This window comes from Triticum aestivum, chromosome 5D, assembly GCF_018294505.1.
Source record: "Triticum aestivum cultivar Chinese Spring chromosome 5D, IWGSC CS RefSeq v2.1, whole genome shotgun sequence".
Classification (NCBI taxonomy): Eukaryota; Viridiplantae; Streptophyta; class Magnoliopsida; order Poales; family Poaceae; genus Triticum; species Triticum aestivum.
The window spans coordinates 518,945,221-518,964,080 of record NC_057808.1 but is presented as its reverse complement, the minus strand read 5'-3'; the positions used below and the strand labels follow the sequence as shown (position 1 = coordinate 518,964,080).

General features: G+C 45.4%; 3 protein-coding genes across 3 annotated transcripts; 2 read left to right on the top strand and 1 right to left on the bottom strand.

Annotated features, from left to right (window-relative positions):
- The first annotated feature begins 33 nt into the window (after positions 1 to 33).
- Positions 34 to 1,664, top strand: LOC123125923 (alpha-amylase AMY3-like). The gene is made up of 3 exons (XM_044546362.1): positions 34 to 185; positions 271 to 1,161; positions 1,264 to 1,664. Exons 1-3 carry the CDS (start codon positions 96 to 98, stop codon positions 1,522 to 1,524), a joined length of 1,242 nt encoding a protein of 413 aa, XP_044402297.1. The 5' UTR covers positions 34 to 95; the 3' UTR covers positions 1,525 to 1,664.
- A 2,710-nt stretch (positions 1,665 to 4,374) lies between these two features.
- On the top strand, positions 4,375 to 5,169 carry LOC123125922 (dirigent protein 4). Its single transcript, XM_044546360.1, has one exon. It carries the CDS (start codon positions 4,418 to 4,420, stop codon positions 4,967 to 4,969), a length of 552 nt encoding a protein of 183 aa, XP_044402295.1. The 5' UTR covers positions 4,375 to 4,417; the 3' UTR covers positions 4,970 to 5,169.
- A 1,859-nt stretch (positions 5,170 to 7,028) lies between these two features.
- On the bottom strand, positions 7,029 to 8,473 carry LOC123125921 (uncharacterized). Its single transcript, XM_044546359.1, has 3 exons — positions 8,097 to 8,473; positions 7,501 to 7,993; positions 7,029 to 7,421 (listed from the first exon to the last, which is right to left on the bottom strand). The coding sequence occupies exons 1-3, from the start codon at positions 8,345 to 8,347 to the stop codon at positions 7,251 to 7,253; spliced, it is 915 nt and encodes a 304-aa protein (XP_044402294.1). The 5' UTR covers positions 8,348 to 8,473; the 3' UTR covers positions 7,029 to 7,250.
- Positions 8,474 to 18,860: the final 10,387 nt, after the last annotated feature.

Sequence of the window (18,860 nt, the reverse complement as noted above, 5' to 3'; positions counted from 1 at the left end):
CGAGCTCAGGCATTGCCAACCAAGGAGCAGCCGTCGGTCCAGGAGTCCCAATTTCATAGGAAGCAGAGGCGAGCTGCACTGCAGAGACTGAAGCTATGGCCAAGCACTCTGCCACTCTCTGTGGCCTTCTGGTTGTTGTGCTTTGTCTCGCCTCCAGCTTAGCACAGGCTCAAATTCTTTTCCAGGTGAGAAAATGCATGCATCTTCAAGTTTCATTTGCACTCAGAATTCTTCATATGATGAAATGTGCTTTGGTGTTTGATTGGCCAGGGGTTTAATTGGGAATCGTGGAAGACACAAGGCGGGTGGTACAAGTTCATGCAAGGGAAGGTGGAGGACATCGCCAGCACCGGCGCCACCCACGTCTGGCTCCCGCCGCCGTCGCAGTCTGTGTCGCCGGAGGGCTATCTGCCGGGGCAGCTCTACAACCTCAACTCCAAGTACGGCAGCGGGGCCGACCTCAAGTCGCTGATCCAGGCGTTCCGCAGCAAGAACATCTCGTGCGTCGCCGACATCGTCATCAACCACCGGTGCGCCGACAAGAAGGACGGCCGCGGCGTCTACTGCATCTTCGAGGGCGGGACGTCCGACAACCGCCTCGACTGGGGCCCCGACGAGATCTGCGGCGACGACACCAAGTACTCCAACGGCCGCGGCCACAGGGACACCGGCGGTGGCTTCGACGCCGCGCCCGACATCGACCATCTCAACCCGCGGGTGCAGAGGGAGCTCTCCGCCTGGCTCAACTGGCTCAAAACCGACCTCGGCTTCGACGGATGGCGCCTCGACTTCGCCAAGGGATACTCCGCGGCCATGGCCAAGATCTACGTCGACAACAGCAAGCCGGCGTTCGTCGTTGGCGAGCTCTACGACAGGGACCGACAGCTGCTCGCGAACTGGGTGCAGGGCGTCGGCGGGCCGGCCACGGCGTTTGACTTCCCCACCAAGGGCGTTCTCCAGGAGGCCGTGCAGGGCGATCTGGGGAGGATGCGTGGCAGCGACGGCAAGGCGCCCGGTCTGATTGGGTGGATGCCGGAGAAGACCGTCACGTTCATCGACAACCACGACACTGGGTCGACGCAGAGGTTGTGGCCATTCCCCTCGGATAAGGTCATGCAGGGCTATGCGTACATCCTCACACACCCGGGCATACCATGCATCGTAAGTACCACTGCACAGCTTTTTCACCATAACATTTCACATCAAATGTGCCCCATGATGTTTTTGATCTGAACTCACAACTAGTTGGTTTTGCGTGCGCAGTTCTACGACCATGTGTTCGACTGGAAGCTGAAGCAGGAGATCACCGCACTGGCTAGAGTCAGGTCAAGGAACGGGATCCATCCGGGTAGCAAACTGGATATCCTCAAAGCCGAAGGCGATCTCTATGTTGCAAAGATTGGGGACAAGGTTATAACCAAGATCGGGGCAAGATACAATATTGGCAAAAACGTGATCCCCTCGGGTTTCAAGATTGCAGCTAAAGGCAACAACTACTGTGTTTGGGAGAAGAGTGGCCTCTGAATTCATGCTGGTGAAAGGAATTAGTTCTAGTTTTTAAACTAGATATCTAGGACTAGGCATGATTTATGAATTATTATTTTTTTGAATTTGGTTTTAAATGTACGGTCCTATGAAAATAATTGAGCACTATGCGTTGTGTCGTTGTGTTGTTCCTGAAGAAATGTGGGTTGACTGATATTTCAAACCTTGACGACTTTCATGTGTTTGTTTTGTATTTGTCATGCATCCTATGTATTTTGTCTTCACTTTGTGTGCGTGGGACCATAGATTGATAGCGGGTGTGTGCATCCTAACTATGTGAAGGCTTGATTAGAACTCATTATGATTTGTCATTATGGGTCAAATAAAGTGTCCTTTATCAGGCAAAAATATCAACCGATGAATGAGATCGATCGGTTCCTCCACCTCTGATCCTTATTATCGCTCCTCTCCGGTGACCTCTCATCCAACATCTTCTCCTAATCCCCCCTATGCCCGTGCAGATCTTCCCTTGCGCGTGCTCCTCCTCCATTTCTTGCATCACATTCTTCCCGCTCGACGCCTCCACTTTCGCAGTGCCTCATGTGTCTCCTCGCTCCTCCCATGGCGCTTACCTCCCTAGTGCCCTTCCTCCAGGAAGTTATTCCTCCTCCATGGCTAATGGTGGCAGGGGCTCACACCACGGGTGTACTTCTGGATGGAGCCCAAGTTGAAGACATGCTGCTCCATGGATACCTCGCGATGAAGCTTGAGACCATGGCATGTGTGAACAACACTAGCTATATGGTTTCACATCACTTATGCTAAAAATGCAATGGCATAAATGAATAAAATGCTATTCAGTCCCGGACTGCAACAAATCGATAGTCTATTAGATGATAGGGTGCACGCAGCCATGCCAGCTATGTTTATTTGCTTTTCTTTCCGATTGTGTGGGTCGTATAGCGACGTGTGTCTAACTGGTAGTGGTAGTTTGACGTGGGTGTGTGCGCTAGGTGTGCACCTGTGTCATCTATGCCACCTGTCTTCCACTTCCACCTAAGTGAACCACCAAAATCATGCCAACAAAAAAGATAACGACTAGATAACGGGACCAATAGACGTATGGCCCAAATAGCAGGCCCGTGAAACAAGAAGGGGGTGGTGGCAGCCGAACAATGCAATCCACTCTGCCCATGCAGCATTGCTCAAATCCACACACTTGTCTCTATTAAGGTGGCCTGCATCACCACAACACTCGAATATCCCTGGTCTTCCAACGCGATGCGGGCATGGCGATCGTTCCTCCGTCGACCCGACCCACTCATCTCCCGCCTCCGACCTGTCCGCCGCCACGACGCAACACAGACAGCGGTTCTCGGCGACCTGGTATCATCACGGGGACTTGTCACGGATGCCACCAATGGGGATCCACATCAGGCGGCGGCGGCGACCACGAGGCGGCATCTGTACTTGGTGCTAGATGACTACAAGAAAGATCGCACCAGGAAAAACTACGGCGTCTACAAGATGGACGTTGACGCCGATCTGGACGACGGCGTCGGCTCTCCCTCTGCCTCGGCCCCGCGGCGCCTTCCCCTACCTGCGGTCATCCGGCTGCAGATCGACGCCGGACAGTGCGTGGAGATAGCGGCGGAAGGCAGCTGCATAATCGCCAAGTGTTTCTTCCCCTGGATGGACAAGCACGACGGCACCACCTTCGTCTACGACATGAAGACGGCGACGCTGTCCATCCCGAGTGGCGACGGCCGTGACGTCCTGAAAAACCCGTACCACGACTATCACATAGCCTGCCGCCGGTGGTGGTGCGAGAGGGTCTCGATCGGCCCCCTCCTGGTGAAGGCGCACGCGGTCCATCCACGGGAAGCCACCACCGTCTTCCTGTCGGGGGCATCGATGGCGCCGGTGCCGGGGCCGTGTATCTTCGACGATGTCAACACTACATTATCCTACGACACTAGGACGGCCGGGTGGACGGACTGGGGCAGCTCGGCGTTGCCGTTCAAAGGCCACGCCGTGTACGACGCCGAGCTTGACGCGTGGATCGGGTTCCACGCGGACGAGAAAGGCGAAGTCACGGGGCACCTCGTGGCCTGCCGCGTCCCGTCGTGCCAACAGGACTGGCCTCCCGACTCGCAGGTCATCGGGGAGAAGATGCTCCTTGACGAACCGGGATGGAGGCACCTTGACGCCAGCCTCGTGCACATGGCCGAGAGCGGCGAGCACTGCATCGTGGAGCAGCTGCGACGCGAGGGAACTGACCAGACGGAGTGCTTGCCCCACGGCGACGAGTGTCTGCTGGTGGTGACCACGTTCCGCGTCGGCGTCGAGCACAATGGCATTGGCGTCACGGACCGACGTGCTTGCTCTTACAAAGTGTCCAGATATGACAAGTTCTTTGCGGTTCGAGCGTTCTGGATGTAACCCATGGTTGGTTCCTTCTTAGAAACGTGTAATTCTACACTCTGCTGCATGCTGTGCCCTCAGTGTCCCATACGTTGTACTTGTAGTAGCTGTTACCATTCGGTAGTTTTCAGTTCTGAATTTCTATTGCGCATGAGTCGCTCGTCTTGGCTTGTCCGATGAAGCAGTGAATCTAGACAGGTTTGCAGTGATCCCCGGTCATTATTTGGGGACAATAGATATTGCCATCAATATGGCACCATTTTAGGCGCCTTGATTCTGAAAATTATGGTCGTGTAATTTCCTTCTCTTTGACTCTTTGTAGTCTTGTACTGCTGTCATGCTGCCAGCGGAGTGTAAACGTGCACCATTATTTCAGTCTTAAGAGTTTCCTTCTTTAGTCCTGTAGATATGCCCATCTTCGCCTATAAAACATGCAAACCAGGCCTGCTGGATCCATTCCACCAAAAAAGAAAAACAAGATTCAGTAGTCGAAAACGAAGAGAGCACCATGAGGACTCTGTCCCTGCTCGCCGTCCTCCTCCTTGTCGTCGCTTCCCACCCGCGCAACGCCGCCAACGCCCACGGCGGCCACCGGTTCGGCAAGGAGAAGCTCACCAACCTGCGCTTCTACCTGCACGACACCCTCAGCGGCAGCGACCCGACGGCCGTCCCGGTGGCGCACGGCGCCAGCACCACGCCCAGGCCCGGCGACCCCACGCCCTTCAGCTCCGTCTACGTCGTCGACGACGTGCTCACGGAGGGGCCCGAGCGGACGTCCAGGGTCGTCGGCAGCGCGCAGGGGCTGTACGCGTCCACGGGCAGGCACGGGCTGGGCCTCGTCCTGGGCATCGACTTCGCCTTCAACGACTACAACGGCAGCTCCTTCGTGGTCTTCTCGCGCAACCCCGTCGCGGACGGGGACGGCAGGGAGCTCGCCGTCGTCGGCGGCCGCGGCGCCTTCCGGCTGGCCCGCGGCTTCGCGCTGCTCCGCACGCACTACCTCAACACCGGCAACGGGGACGCCATCATCGAGTACAACGTCACCCTCATGCACTACTGATGAGAGTTTTGTTTGCTTGTTTCCTCCGTTGATTATAATCATAAAACGTGCCGTGCGTGATTGAGGTTTTTCTTGCTCCGTGTCTGCTGGTTTGCACAGGCGTACTCTCCTTTCAGTACGTATAGCACTCTAAATTTCACACTTGTCCTAGTCCGAATTTTCCTGCAACATAATAAGACGAGACAACCTGATACAGCGTATTTCCCTGCAACATTGTCCTCCTCCAATTTTTCTTGCAACTGCAGGCACTATGGCCATTTGACGATGGTCATGTTCACAATCAATTAGCCGGCATGTACAATAGTAAATTTTAAATATGTACTAATTTATCAATACAGCCAACGGTCAGCTATAAGAAGTTGCCATGTGATTTACAGCCAACCCCTTAGCCGGCATGTATAATAGTAAATTTTAAATATGTACTGGTTTATTAATAGTTGGTCCGCCTTACATCCTCACAAAATGTCTTGGGTCTTGTGTTCCGGCTGGCTACTAACCAAGAGTCCGCTTCTCTTCTCTTTTCTCTTCTCTTTCCTCCAACTAAGCACATATATATTATCATATTCCTTATAGCCTGCTTACGTCACCCTATTATACTTGCTCTTTGTATTGTGTGTGTGTGGTACTCATTTAATAGTTACTCCCTCCGTTTTTATTTAGTCAGCGTATTAGCTTTGGTCAAAGCTATGCTTCCTATACTTTGACAAAGTTTTTAAATAAAAATATTAACACATACAACAACAAATCAATAACATTAGATTCATTATCGAAGGTACTTTCACAACATATAGATTTGTTATGGTAAATATTTATATTGTTTTTTATAAACTTGGTCAAATTTACAAAGTTTGATTTCGATCAAATCTAATATGCAGAGTAAATAAAAACAGAGGGAGTACCATGCATGTTTGGAATCCTATTGTCATAATTGCCTTTCTCATAGTAACTGTCAATTACTTTAAATAAGATTCTAACCATGCAATGGTATTCTCACGTTTATGTGCAATCATATACCCTCTAGGGAAGAATATACAACTTCAGACGAGGTACTTTGGACCTCAGCCATCAGAGCTTTCAATCTAATTTTATAGTATCCAAATAAGTAGTTGTGAAACAATGTTATACCCATTATTTAAAAAAAGTCTACCCTCTCTTACTAGGATTTATATTGACAACATGTTAATTATAGTTATTCCACGCAAAAAAAAATATAGTTATTCTGTTCAACATCATCTCTAATTCATTTGGTATATTTGAGTATGCTTTTTTGTTTTGTTGTAATCATCAAGTTACAAAACCATCACATTTGAGGCAGCTATGGTTTGCCACAACATTTGCTGAAGTTTTCAAATACTCACCGCCACTGGTCTAGAAACGAAAACTTTTGAAATATCACTGATCAAATATTCTTGTCCAAATATTTACTAGTTACATTAATTTCATCATGCATATATAGAAGTTTTTTCCTTCTCCAAAGCTTGGAATAAACAATTTTTTACTTTCTTATAAAGCCCAACAATTGAAATGATGATATATAGGATAGAGTTGGGTAGCACCGATTGAATAAAAGCTTGTCCAACATCGTCTGAGATTGCTTGGGCATATTTAGCGCAGGCCTCCAGAAACGTCATGGACAGTCTCCTTTCAGTGCATATGAAAGGAGACTGTAAAGAGAGAGATGAAGGACTGAAGTACTCCCTCCCTAAAGAAATATAAGAGTGTTTAGATCTAAACGCTCTTATATTTCTTTAGGAAGGGACCACAGAACTAGTCATGGACAGGGTTGTGTGGCTGGCCGGAGGTAGAAAAGGAATAGTGGAGAGAGGAGCGCAGGCAGAAGAAGGCATCTCCACCGTTGGATCTGCATATGAAGGTTGAAACGATCCACTGACCCTAAATTTAGTTTCTGTCGACTTACATCTAGCCTCTCCCCTATCTTTTAATGAGATTTACAAATACATGATGGGTTAGGGGGCTCATCCACCCGATTAACCATCCAACCATATGTTGGCTTCTCTAGCTTGGATATTTGATTTGCACACTTATGTAAAGTTGTTTGTGAATATTAAACGTGTTTCCCTTTTAAAGTAACTTAATGAAATCGGCAGAGCTACAATCTTCGCTCATCAATATAAAAAAAAAACACTCTGGCTAATGGCCTTTCTCATTTTTTTTTCATCTTCGGTAAAATATGTCCAACGGAAACAAATCGTTCAAATCCGCAGCCAATTCATCCAGCTGTACAGAGTGTGAACTGTGATCGACTGATCGGTGGGTCTGTCTACAGCTTACATCGAAGCCCAAAACTCCGCAGCAACTTGTTCAGGTACCTCCTCGGCCGCGACTCCCGGCTTTTCGCGCCGGCGCCGCCATGCCCGTCTCCGGCGAAAACTGCTCGGGTCAGAGCCAGACGCGGGCTCCTCCCCTCGTACGCCGCCGCATCGGGGTTCTCCTGAAACAGATGGAGATAAGAAAGAGGCATTTCACGGTGGATCAATCGATCCACAGATGCAGAATTCCAGGGCACGTACCAGCGTGTAGCGCTTCCAGTCGGCCTCCTCGGCGACGACGACCCGGCGGCGCGGGTCGTAGGCGAACCGCGGGTGGCTCTTGATCCGGCCCACGGCCTCGACCTCGCGCCGGAACTCGCCCACCCGCCGCTGCAGCTCCTCCACGGGGAACCCGGACCCGGTGGCCGCGTTCAGCTCGGCGCGGATGGCCGACCAGTCCTCGCCGGTCAGGTCGCCCACGCCGCCGCCTCGTCCCGCCGTGTGGCGCTGCAGCAGGTCCAGCAGCTTGGTGTCGTGCTGCCTCGTCCACGCGTCCACGTGCAGCCTCGAGAGGATCTTGCGGAGCACGCGCCGCGACGGCAGCTTCCTGGACTTGGCCTTCTCCGGCTCGTCGTCGACGCCGCCGTTCGCGCCCTCGGGGCCATGGTCATGGACATGCACCTGCTGCTGATGCAGAACTTCTTGCTTCGCGGTCATCGATCCGGCCGGCACCTGCAACCTATGCATCTGGTCCCTGAAGCGCGACGCGAGCGCATCGATCGATCGTGTCAGATGAACATCTCTCGCCGGAAAAGAAAGGAAGTTCTTTATGACAGAGCAGAGCAACGCGCGCGTACTGGCACGGGGTGGTGTCGGCGGCGCGGAGGCGGAGGCCGAGGAAGAGGACGGAGTCGTGCTGGACGCCGTAGCTGGCGAGTGTCCGGTCGTCGTCGTCGAGGTGGCAGCCGGCGAAGAAGAGGCGCTGCATGGCCACGGGGACGCGCTCCCGGGCCATGACCACGCCCTTGGCCTGCGCCACGGTCTTGGCCGCGCCGTCCACGTCCAGCGCCGCCCGGTCCCCGCGCAGCGTCCGCACCATGATCCTCATTTGCCCGACAGATCGAGCTCAGAACATATGTCTCAATCAAATCAAATGGATCGCTTCATGATGGGAATGAGACGGGTTTGTAGCTAGGGAAAATTAATGGGAAAGAAAAGAAGAGAGGGGAATTGGATGCGCAGGAAGGGTTTCGGCTGGCGATGCCATGGGAACGGCGGTGCGAGGGAATAAAGCGGTCCCGACGATGATGGCCTCGGGCGCCAACGCCAAGGCAAGTATTTTTTGATCTCCAACCTACAACACGTCTGGTGCTCGAGCTCCATGAGGCCCGTTTGTTTTAAAAAATTCAACAATTGCATTTCAAAGGTTCAGAAAATTGTGAAAAAAAATTCATATTGTCATATGAATGTATACTACACGTGGGCAATTTTTCGTGAGAAAATAGATTGACACGCCAGCTACACAAAAAGTGAAAATCGCTACTAGGTTTTTTTAGTCAGCAGTACATGCACTTTTCATGTTTTCAAAATCGCAAATTTGTCATGTGTTGTGTAGCTCGCGTGTCAATGTATTTTCTTATGAAAATTTTCACACACGTAGTATGCATCCATATGTCAATGTGCATTTTTTTCAGAATTTTTCGAAACTTTGAAATGTTGTTTTTGATTATTTTTCCCAAAAAACACGCTCCATGAATCTCAGCCACCAAAAGGCTGCACGGCTATACTTGTCTGCTAATTTTCAGTCGCCTCACGGTTACTTGTTTCTCGGTCAATGTTGACACATGAGAACCCTCGATTTGACGTCATGAACTCATGATCCATGTAAGTTTCTACAATTCTGTAAACTTTGACTACAGTTTTTTTGGCCGTACATGAACATGTCAGAACCGATTTTACAAAATTTAGTCATAGGCACGTAAAAGATATTTATCGTGTAGTAATTTGTTGGTTTACTACAAAAGAGTGTATATGTATCCTCTGGATCTATGGCTCTCAGGGTCGATTGTGTAATAAGAAATCCTTAGTCGATCGAGAATCAACAAAAATGTTTTAATATTCATAACATTGTCGATCTGTATGCCACTGGATCTTGCATTGAGGCCATGTGGGCCGTGAGTTTCTAAAATTTTAAGATCCCACATTCTGCCGCATCCTAGGTCAGTGGCCAATCAAAATAGTGGTATGCAGTGAAAAAGAAGAGTGGTACATAGCGAACCGAAAGTAGTTCAGATGGTTAGATTCTTTGTAGTGGAACCTTTAAGTTGTACATCTGTCGCAGGTGTTTCTTGGATTTATTTTAAGTTTTCTGACAATGTACGTCTATAGGAATGAGTGTATGCGCGTGTATGTGAGTGTTTTGCCCTTGTGTTGTGTTTCTAGAGAGAAAAAAAAGGTGGCATGCATCTATGTTGTAAAAACACATATAATTTTTTTGGGACTTTTCATTTGTTTTGTTTGAAAGGTAGCCAGTCATTTTATGATTGTGCTACTTTATAGTAAAATTTATGCAGTCTAGTAGGTGCACTTTCTAAAAACTAATTTTGTAATTGGTCAGTATGCAATTTTTCCAGCGATACGTTTAAAATATCCAATTGGATAGTTAGTCATTAAATCGCAAATTTTTAATTATGTTCATCAATAGCAGATTTAGATTAGAGTCATGGTTTTGCTTCCGCGAGACACACGGATGTACTTTCGCGAGAGTCACGGCCGTGCCTCTCGAAAACGACAAAAACGCGTTTTCTGTTTGTTTTTTCTTTCGCGAGAGGCACGACCGTGCCTCCTCGGAAACGAAAAAAACGCGTTTTCTCTTTTTTATTTCTTCTGCGAGACTCACGGTTTTTCTTCCGCGAGAAGCACGGTTGTGATTTCTCGTGAGAGGCACGGGCATGCCTCTTTCGTAAAGGGAAAAAACCCGTGCTCCTGGTTCGGTTTTTTCGTCCGGTTTTTTTCATGAAAAAAAGTTCGTCAAAACCTATCAACATGGGATCTAGTTTTGAAGATCTCGACGCGAGGAATTCAACGGTGAAAGCGGTTCGAGATTTGGACGCACGGTTTGAGAGATAAACCGTTTTGAATAAACGAAACTACGAAAAAAGGGAAAATTCCCAGGTTGCGACAAGTGGCGTGCTGCATGTGCGCCACTTGTCGCAACCTGGGAAGTTGGAATGATCTTTGCAACGAGTACTCCTCAAGTGATTTCGCTAAAACACTGTATGGTTGGCAGCTTCATCAATGGCTCCTTTACTGTCTGATGAAGTCTGAACCTCAACATATGTCGGTAATTTCTCTTGGATTAACATCCGGTCATCTCATCCCAACCTCACTTCATACAGTGACTGCAAATTCTTGTTACATTTTAGAAAAATTTGCATACCTTGGATGTAGCAATTTTAGGTTACCACGTGTGCAACACTCTCACGACAAACCAGACATGGATGCTTATCATGGGCATGCCCACCTGCTAAAATTGGGGTCATTTGAAGGATGTCCAAAAATAGACCATGTACAATGAAGGGTGTTCGGGTCAAGCTTGAAAGGTCCATTAGAAAGCACATTGTTTTTTGACATCTGTCAAATAGCCCAAATTTTTTCCACCAGATTCTATGATGTATTCCAGGCATCTTGCCAAATTATTTGGATTTTTTTACAAGTTTTGCATTTTCTGAAGTTTTCTCGGAGAAAAAGGGTCGACAGATGACCGGACACGTAGCAATGTGCAAACGATGTTGGAAGTCTTTCAAACCTGACATGGATGTCTCATATGTCTGTGTCAGGCTGCTGCAAGTTGGGTTCATTTATCCATAGTCCGAAAAAAACACCGGTTGAGAGAAGTGAGCTAAAATAGGCCAGGCGGGTGCATCCATGAGCATGACGTTTTTCCTAATTTGAATGCCTCTGTTATGTTCAATTTAAATCATTATCAATCGACATCAACATTTTCTTATATCCTAACATTTTCTTGATTTTTTTAAATTTGGAATTTCAAATTTTGCACGAAAATTTAACAAACTTAATTTTTTTCCAAAATTGTGAACAAATTCCAAACAATTGATGTTGTACACAAATTGCAAACCACGTACCCTTTCTAAAAATTATCAACTTTTTTCAAATTTAAACATTTCTTAAATTATTTTTTTCGAAAACAGGAGCATTTTTTGCAATTCCAAAACATTTTTCAAAATTGTAAACAATATTTGAAAACAAGAACATTTTTATTATTCTAAAACTATCTTAATTTTTTAACAGGTTTCAGAAAATAATAAAGTTCAAAAAGATGAAAAATGAACTAACAAAAAAACATAGAAAATAAAAAAATACGCTTAGGCCTTGGCCCAACTAGGCAACGGCATCGCTCCCGTCGGTGCCGGTTGGGCCAGCCAAAGCGTTCGCAGATTTGAAAAAAGTTCATCAATTTTGAAAACAAATGTTCACTAATTGGGAAAAAAATCCCAGACTTTAGAAAAAGTTCATAATAGTTGAAAAAGTTTGTGGATTTGAAAAAATAATCACGGATTTGAAAACAAAGTTCATGTATTTAAGAAAATATTCACAAATTTGAAAACTTCATGGATTTAAGAAAAGTTTCCTGATTTATAAATAGTTCGCGAATATTAAAAAATGTAAAGTAGAAGGTAAAACAAAAGAATAACGGGACAAAAATTCCCCCAAAAAAGAAAACCAAAATTTATAAATTGCTCATGTTTTGAAAAATGTTCATGCTTCGTTTTTTTTTCAAATTTCATAAAATATTTGCTCGAATTTGGTTCATAAATGCAAAAATTATTCGGCATTTCCAAATTGTGCACAGTTTTTCAATAAAAGTTTCAAATCATTTTAGAAAATATTTTTGAAATCAGTTGCACATGCAATCCCTTTGCATGCTATGTCAGTTTTAAACTTCCAAAAGGGATCTGCAAATCCGTTACTAATGAGATTGCGGGATTTTGGTTGGGTGATAAGGAGGAGAAAAAGAAAATGCATTGGTTTGCATGGTGGAAGATGTGTGTTCGAAAGAAGAAAGGTCACATGGGGTTTAGGGACCTTCACAGTTTTAACCTTGCTATTGAAGGAAATATGCCCTAGAGGCAATAATAAATTTATTATTTAGTTCCTTATATCATGATAAATGTTTATTATTCATGCTAGAATTGTATTAACCGGAAACTTGATACATGTGTGAATACATAGACAAAACAAAGTGTCCCTAGTATGCCTCTACTAGACTAGCTCGTTAATCAAAGATGGTTAAGTTTCGTGACCATAGACATGTGTTGTCATTTGATGAACGGGATCACATCATTAGGAGAATGATGTGATGGACAAGACCCATCCGTTAACTTAGCATAATGATCGTTTAGTTTATTGCTATTGCTTTCTTCATAACTTATACATGTTCCTATGACTACGAGATTATGCAATTCCCGGATACCGGAGGAACACTTAGTGTGCTATCAAATGTCACAACGTAACTGGGTGATTATAAAGATGCTCTACAGTTGTCTCCGACGGTGATTGTTGAGTTGGCATATATCGAGATTAGGATTTGTCACTCCGTGTTTCGGAGAGGTATCTCTGGGCCCTCTCGGTAATGCACATCACTATAAGCCTTGCAAGCAATGTGACTAATAAGTTAGTTGTGGGATGATGCATTATGGCACGAGTAAAGAGACTTGCCGATAACGAGATTGAACTAGGTATGGTGATACCGACGATCGAATCTCGGGCACGTAACATGCCGATGACAAAGGGAACAACGCATGTTGTTATGCAGTTTGACCGATAAATATCTTCGTAGAATATGTAGGAGCCAATATGGGCATCCAGGTTCCGCTATTGGTTATTGACCGGAGATATGCCTCGGTTATGTCTACATAGTTCTCGAACCCGCAGGGTCCGCACGCTTAACGTTCGATGATGACTGGTATTATGAGTTTATGTGATTTGATGTACTGAAGGTTGTTCGGAGTCCCGGATGAGATCACGGACATGACGAGGAGTCTTGAAATGGTCGAGACATAAAGATTGATATATTGGACCATGCTATTCGGACACGGAAGTGTTCCGGATAGTTTCGGATAAAACCGGAGTGCCGGAGGGTTACCGGACCCCCGGGAAGTTATGGGCCTTAGTGGGCCTTATGGGAGAGAGAGGGCCATAGCCAAGAGGTGCCCCCCAAGGGGAGTCTGAATAGGACAAGGGGAGGGGGGCGCGGCCCCTCTTTCCCTCTCCCTCTCCCTCTCCTTCCTTCTTTTCCTAGTTGAACTAGGAAAGGGGGGAACCTATTCCTACTTGGAGTAGGATTCCCTCCCTTGGGCGCGCCCCTTGTGGCCGGCCTCCTCCTCCCCTCCTTTATATACGGGGGAGGGGGGGTCCCCATAGAAAACAAGTTGATCTTTAGCCGTGTGCGGTGTCCCCCTCCACAATTTTACACCTCGGTCATATCGTCGTAGTGCTTAGGCGAAGCCCTGTGCCGGTAACTTCATCATCACCGTCGCTGCGCCGTCGTGCTGATAAAACTCTCCCTAGGCCTCAACTGGATCAAGAGTACGAGGGACGTCATCGAGCTGAACGTGTGCTGAGCACGGAGGTGCCGTACGTTCGGTGCTGAGATCGGTCGGATCGTGAAGACGTACGACTACATCAACCGCGTTGATAAAACGCTTCCGCTTTCGGTCTACGTGGGTACGTGGACACACTCTCCCCGCTCGTTGCTATGCTTCTCCTAGATAGATCTTGCGTGATCGTAGGATTTTTTTTGAAATTAATACGTTCCCCAACAGTGGCATCTGAGCCAGGTCTATGTGTAGATGTTATATGCACGAGTAGAACACAAAGAGTTGTGGCGATAATAGTCATACTGCTTACCAGCATGTCATACTTTGATTCGGTGGTATTGTTGGATGAAGCGGCCCTGACCGACATTACATGACCGCGTTCATGAGACTGGTTCTACCGACGTGCTTCGCACACAGGTGTAGTGGGTGTCTGTTTCTCCGGCTTTAGTTGAATCGAGTATGACTACGCCCGGTCCTTGTTGAAGGTTAAAACAACACACTTGACAAAAAATCGTTGTGGTTTTTGATGCGTAGGTAAGAACGGTTCTTTCTAAGCCCGTAGCAGCCACGTATAACTTGCAACAACAAAGTAGAGGACGTCTAACTTGTTTTTGGTCAAGACGTGATGATATATAAATTGTTGTATGAGATGATCATGTTTTGTAAAAGTTATCGGCAACTGGCAGGAGCCTTACGGTTGTCGCTTTATTGTATGAAATGCAATCGCCATGTAATTACTTTACTTTATCACTAAGCGGTAGCGATAGTCGTAGAAGCAATAGTTGGCGAGACGACAATGATGCTTCGATGGAGATCAAGGTGTCAAGCCGGTGAGGATGGTGATCATAACGGTGCTTTGGAGATGGAGATCAAAGGCACAAGATGATCATGGCCATATCATATCACTTATATTGATTGCATGTGATATTTATCCTTTATGCATATTATTTTGCTTAGTACGGCGGTAGCATTATAAGATGATCTCTCACTAAATTTCAAGGTACAAGTGTTCTCCCTGAGTATGCACCGTTGCTACAGTTCATCGTGCCGAGACACCACGTGATGATCGGGTGTGATAAGCTCTACGTTCACATACAACGGGTGCAAGCCAGTTTTGCACACGCAGAATACTCGGGTTAAACTTGACGAGTCTAGCATATGCAGATATGGCCTCGGAACACTGAGACCGAAAGGTCGAGCGTGAATCATATAGTAGATATGATCAACATAGTGATGTTCACCATTGAAAACTACTACATCTCACGTGATGATCGGACATGGTTTAGTTAATTTGGATCACGTGATCATTTAGATGACTAGAGGGATGTGTATCTAAATGGGAGTTCTTAAGTAATATGATTAATCGAACTTTAATTTATTATGAACTTAGTCCTGGTAGTATTAGCATATCTGTGTTGTAGATCAATAGCTCGTAATGTAGCTCCCCGTTTATTTTTATATGTTCCTAGAGAAATATAAGTTGAAAGATGATAGTAGCAATGATGCGGACTTGGTCCGTGATCTGAGGATTTTCCTCATTTCTGCACAGAAGAATTATGTCCTTGATGCACCGCTAGGTGACATACCTATTGCAGGAGTAGATGCAGACGTTATGAACGTTTGACAAGCTCGGTATGATGACTACTTGATAGTTTAGTGCACCATGCTTTACGACTTAGAACCGGGACTTCAAAAATGTTTCGAACGCCATGGAGCATATGATATGTTCCAAGAGTTTAAATTAGCATTTCAGACTCATGCCCGTGTCGAGAGGTATGAGACCTCTGACAGTACTTTGCCTACAAGATGGAGGAGAATAGCTCAACCAGTGAGCATGTGCTCAGATTTTCTGGGTACTACAATCGCTTGAATCAGGTGGGATATAATATTCCAGATAATATAGTGATTGATAGTGTTCTCTAGTCACTATCACCAAGCTACTAGAACTTCGTGATGAACTATAATATGCAAGGGGATGACAAAAATGATTCCCGAGCTCTTCGCGATGCTGAAATCGGCGAAGGTAGAAATCAAGAAAGAGCATCAAGTGTTGATGGTTGACAAGATCACTAGTTTCAAGTAAAAGGGCAAGGGAAAGAAAAGGGAACTTCAAGAATAATGGCAAGCAAGTTGCCACTCCCATGAAGAAACCCAAAGCTAGATCCAAGCTTGAAACTGAGTGCTTCTACTGCAAAGGAAATGATCACTGGAAGTGGAACTACCCTAGATACTTGGTGGATAAGTAGGATGGCAAAGTAAACAAAGCTATATTTGATATACATGTTATTGATGTGTACTTTACTAGTGTTTATAGAAACCCCTCGGTATTTGATACTGGTTCAGTTGCTAAGAGTAGTAACACGAAAACAGGAGTTGCAAGATAAACATAGACTAGTTAAGGATGAGGTGACGATGTGTATTGGGAATGATTCCAAGGTTGATAAGTTCACCATCGCACACTCCTTTTACCTTCGGGATTAGTGTTGAACCTAAAATAAGTGTTATTTGGTGTTTGCGTTGAGCATGAATATGATTGGATCATGTTTATTGCAATACGGTTATTCATTTAAGTCAAAGAATAATTGTTGTTCTGTTTACATGAATAAAACCTTCTATGGTCATACAATTAATATAAATGGTTTATTGAATCTCCATCGTAATGATACACATTTTCATAATATTGAAGCCAAAAGATGCAAGGTTAATAATGATAGTGCAACTTATTTGTGGCACTACCGTTTAGGTCATATTGGTGTAAAGCGCATGAAGAAACTCCATGCTGATGGGGTTTTGGAATCACTTGATTCTTGCGAACCATGCCTCATGGGTAAGATGACTAAGACTCCGTTCTCCGGAACAATGGAGCGAGCAACTGACATATTGGAAATAATACATACCGATGTATGCGGTCCGATGAGTGTTGAGGCTCGTGGCGGGTATCGTTATTTTTTTACCTTCACAGATGATTTGAGCAGATATGGGTATATCTACTTAATGAAACACAAGTTTGAAACATTTGAAAAGTTCGAAGAATTTCAGAGTGAAGTGGAGAATCATCGTAACAAGAAAATAAAGTTTCTACAATCTGATCGCGGAGACGAATATTTGAGTTACGAGTTTGGCCTTCATTTAAAACAATGTGAAATAGTTTCACAACTCATGCCACCTGGAACACCACAGCGTAATGGTGTGTCCGAGCGTCATAACCGTACTTTATTAGATATGGTGCGATATATGATGTCTCTTACCGATTTACCACTATCGTTTTTGGGGTTATGCATTAGAGACAGCTGCATTCATGTTAAATAGGGCACCATCTAAATCCCTTGAGGCGACACCGTATGAACTGTGGTTTGGCAAGAAACCTAAGCTGTCGTTTCTTAAAGTTTGGGGCTGCGATGCTTATATGAAAAAGCTTCAACCTGATAAGCTCGAACGCAAATCGGAGAAATGCGTCTTCATAGGATACCAAAAGGAGACTATTGGGTACACCTTCTATCACAGCTCCGAAGGCAAGATATTCGTTGGTAAGAATGGATCCTTTCTAGAGAAGGAGTTTCTCTCGAAAGAAGTGAGTGGGAGGAAAGTAGAACTTGATGAGGTAATTGTACCTTCTCCCGAATTGGAAAGTAGTTGATCACAGAAATCAGTTTCAGTGATTCCTGCACCAATTAGTGAGGAAGTTAATGATGATGATCATGAAACTTCAGATCAAGTTACTACCGAACCTCGTAGGTCAACAAGAGTATGTTCCGCACCAGAGTGGTACGGTAATCCTGTTCTGGACGTCATGTTACTAGACCATGACGAACCTACGAACTATGAGGAAGCGATGATGAGCCCAGATTCTGCGAAATGGCTCGGAGCCATGAAATCTGAGATGGGACCCATGTATGAGAACAAAGTATGGACTTTGGTGGACTTGTTCGATGATCGGCAAGCCATTGAGAATAAATGGATCTTCAAGAGGAAGACGGACACTGATAGTAGTGTTACTATCTACAAAGCTCGAATTGTCGCAAAAGGTTTTCGACAAGTTCAAGGTGTTGACTATGATGAGATTTTCTCACTCGTATCGATGCTTAAAGTCTGTCCGAATCATGTTAGCAACTGCCACATTTTATGAAATCTGGCAAATGGATGTCAAAACTGCATTCCTTAATGGATTTATTAAAAGAAGAGTTGTATATGATGCAATCAAAAGGTTTTCTCAATCCTAAAGGTGCTTACAAAGTGAGCAAGCTCCAGGGATCCATCTATGGACTGGTGCAAGCATCTCGGAGTTGGAATATACGCTTTGATGAGTTGATCAAAGCATATAGTTTTATACAGATTTGCGGTGAAGCCTATATTTACAAGAAAGTGAGTGGGAGCACTACAACCTTTTTGATAAGTATATGTGAATGGCATATTGTTGATCGGAAATAATGTAGAATTTTCTGGAAAGCATAAAGGAGTGTTTGAAAGGAGTTTTTCAAAGAAAGACCTCGGTGAAGCTGCTTACACATTGAGCATCAAGATCTATAAAGATAGATCAAGACGCTTGATAAGATTTTTCAATGAGTACATACCTTGACAAGATTTTGAAGTAGTTCAAAATGGAACAGTCAAAGAAGGAGTTCTTGCCTGTATTGCAAGGTGTGAAGTTGAGTAAGACTCAAAACCCGACCACGGCAGAAAATAGAAAGAGAATGAAAGTCATTCCCTATGCCTCAGTCATAGGTTCTATAAAGTATGCTATGTGATACGTCTCCAACGTATCTATAATTTTTGATTGTTCCATGCTATTATATTATCTGTTTTGGATGTTTATGGGCTTTATTATGCACTTTTATATTATTTTTGGGACTAACCTGTTGACCCAGAGCCCAGTGCCAGTTCCTGTTTTTTCCCTTGTTTCAGTGTTTCGAAGAAAAGGAATATCAAATGGAGTCGAAATGGAATGAAACCTTCTGGAGAAGTTATTTTTGGAAGGAAAGCAACCCGGGAGACTTGGAGTCC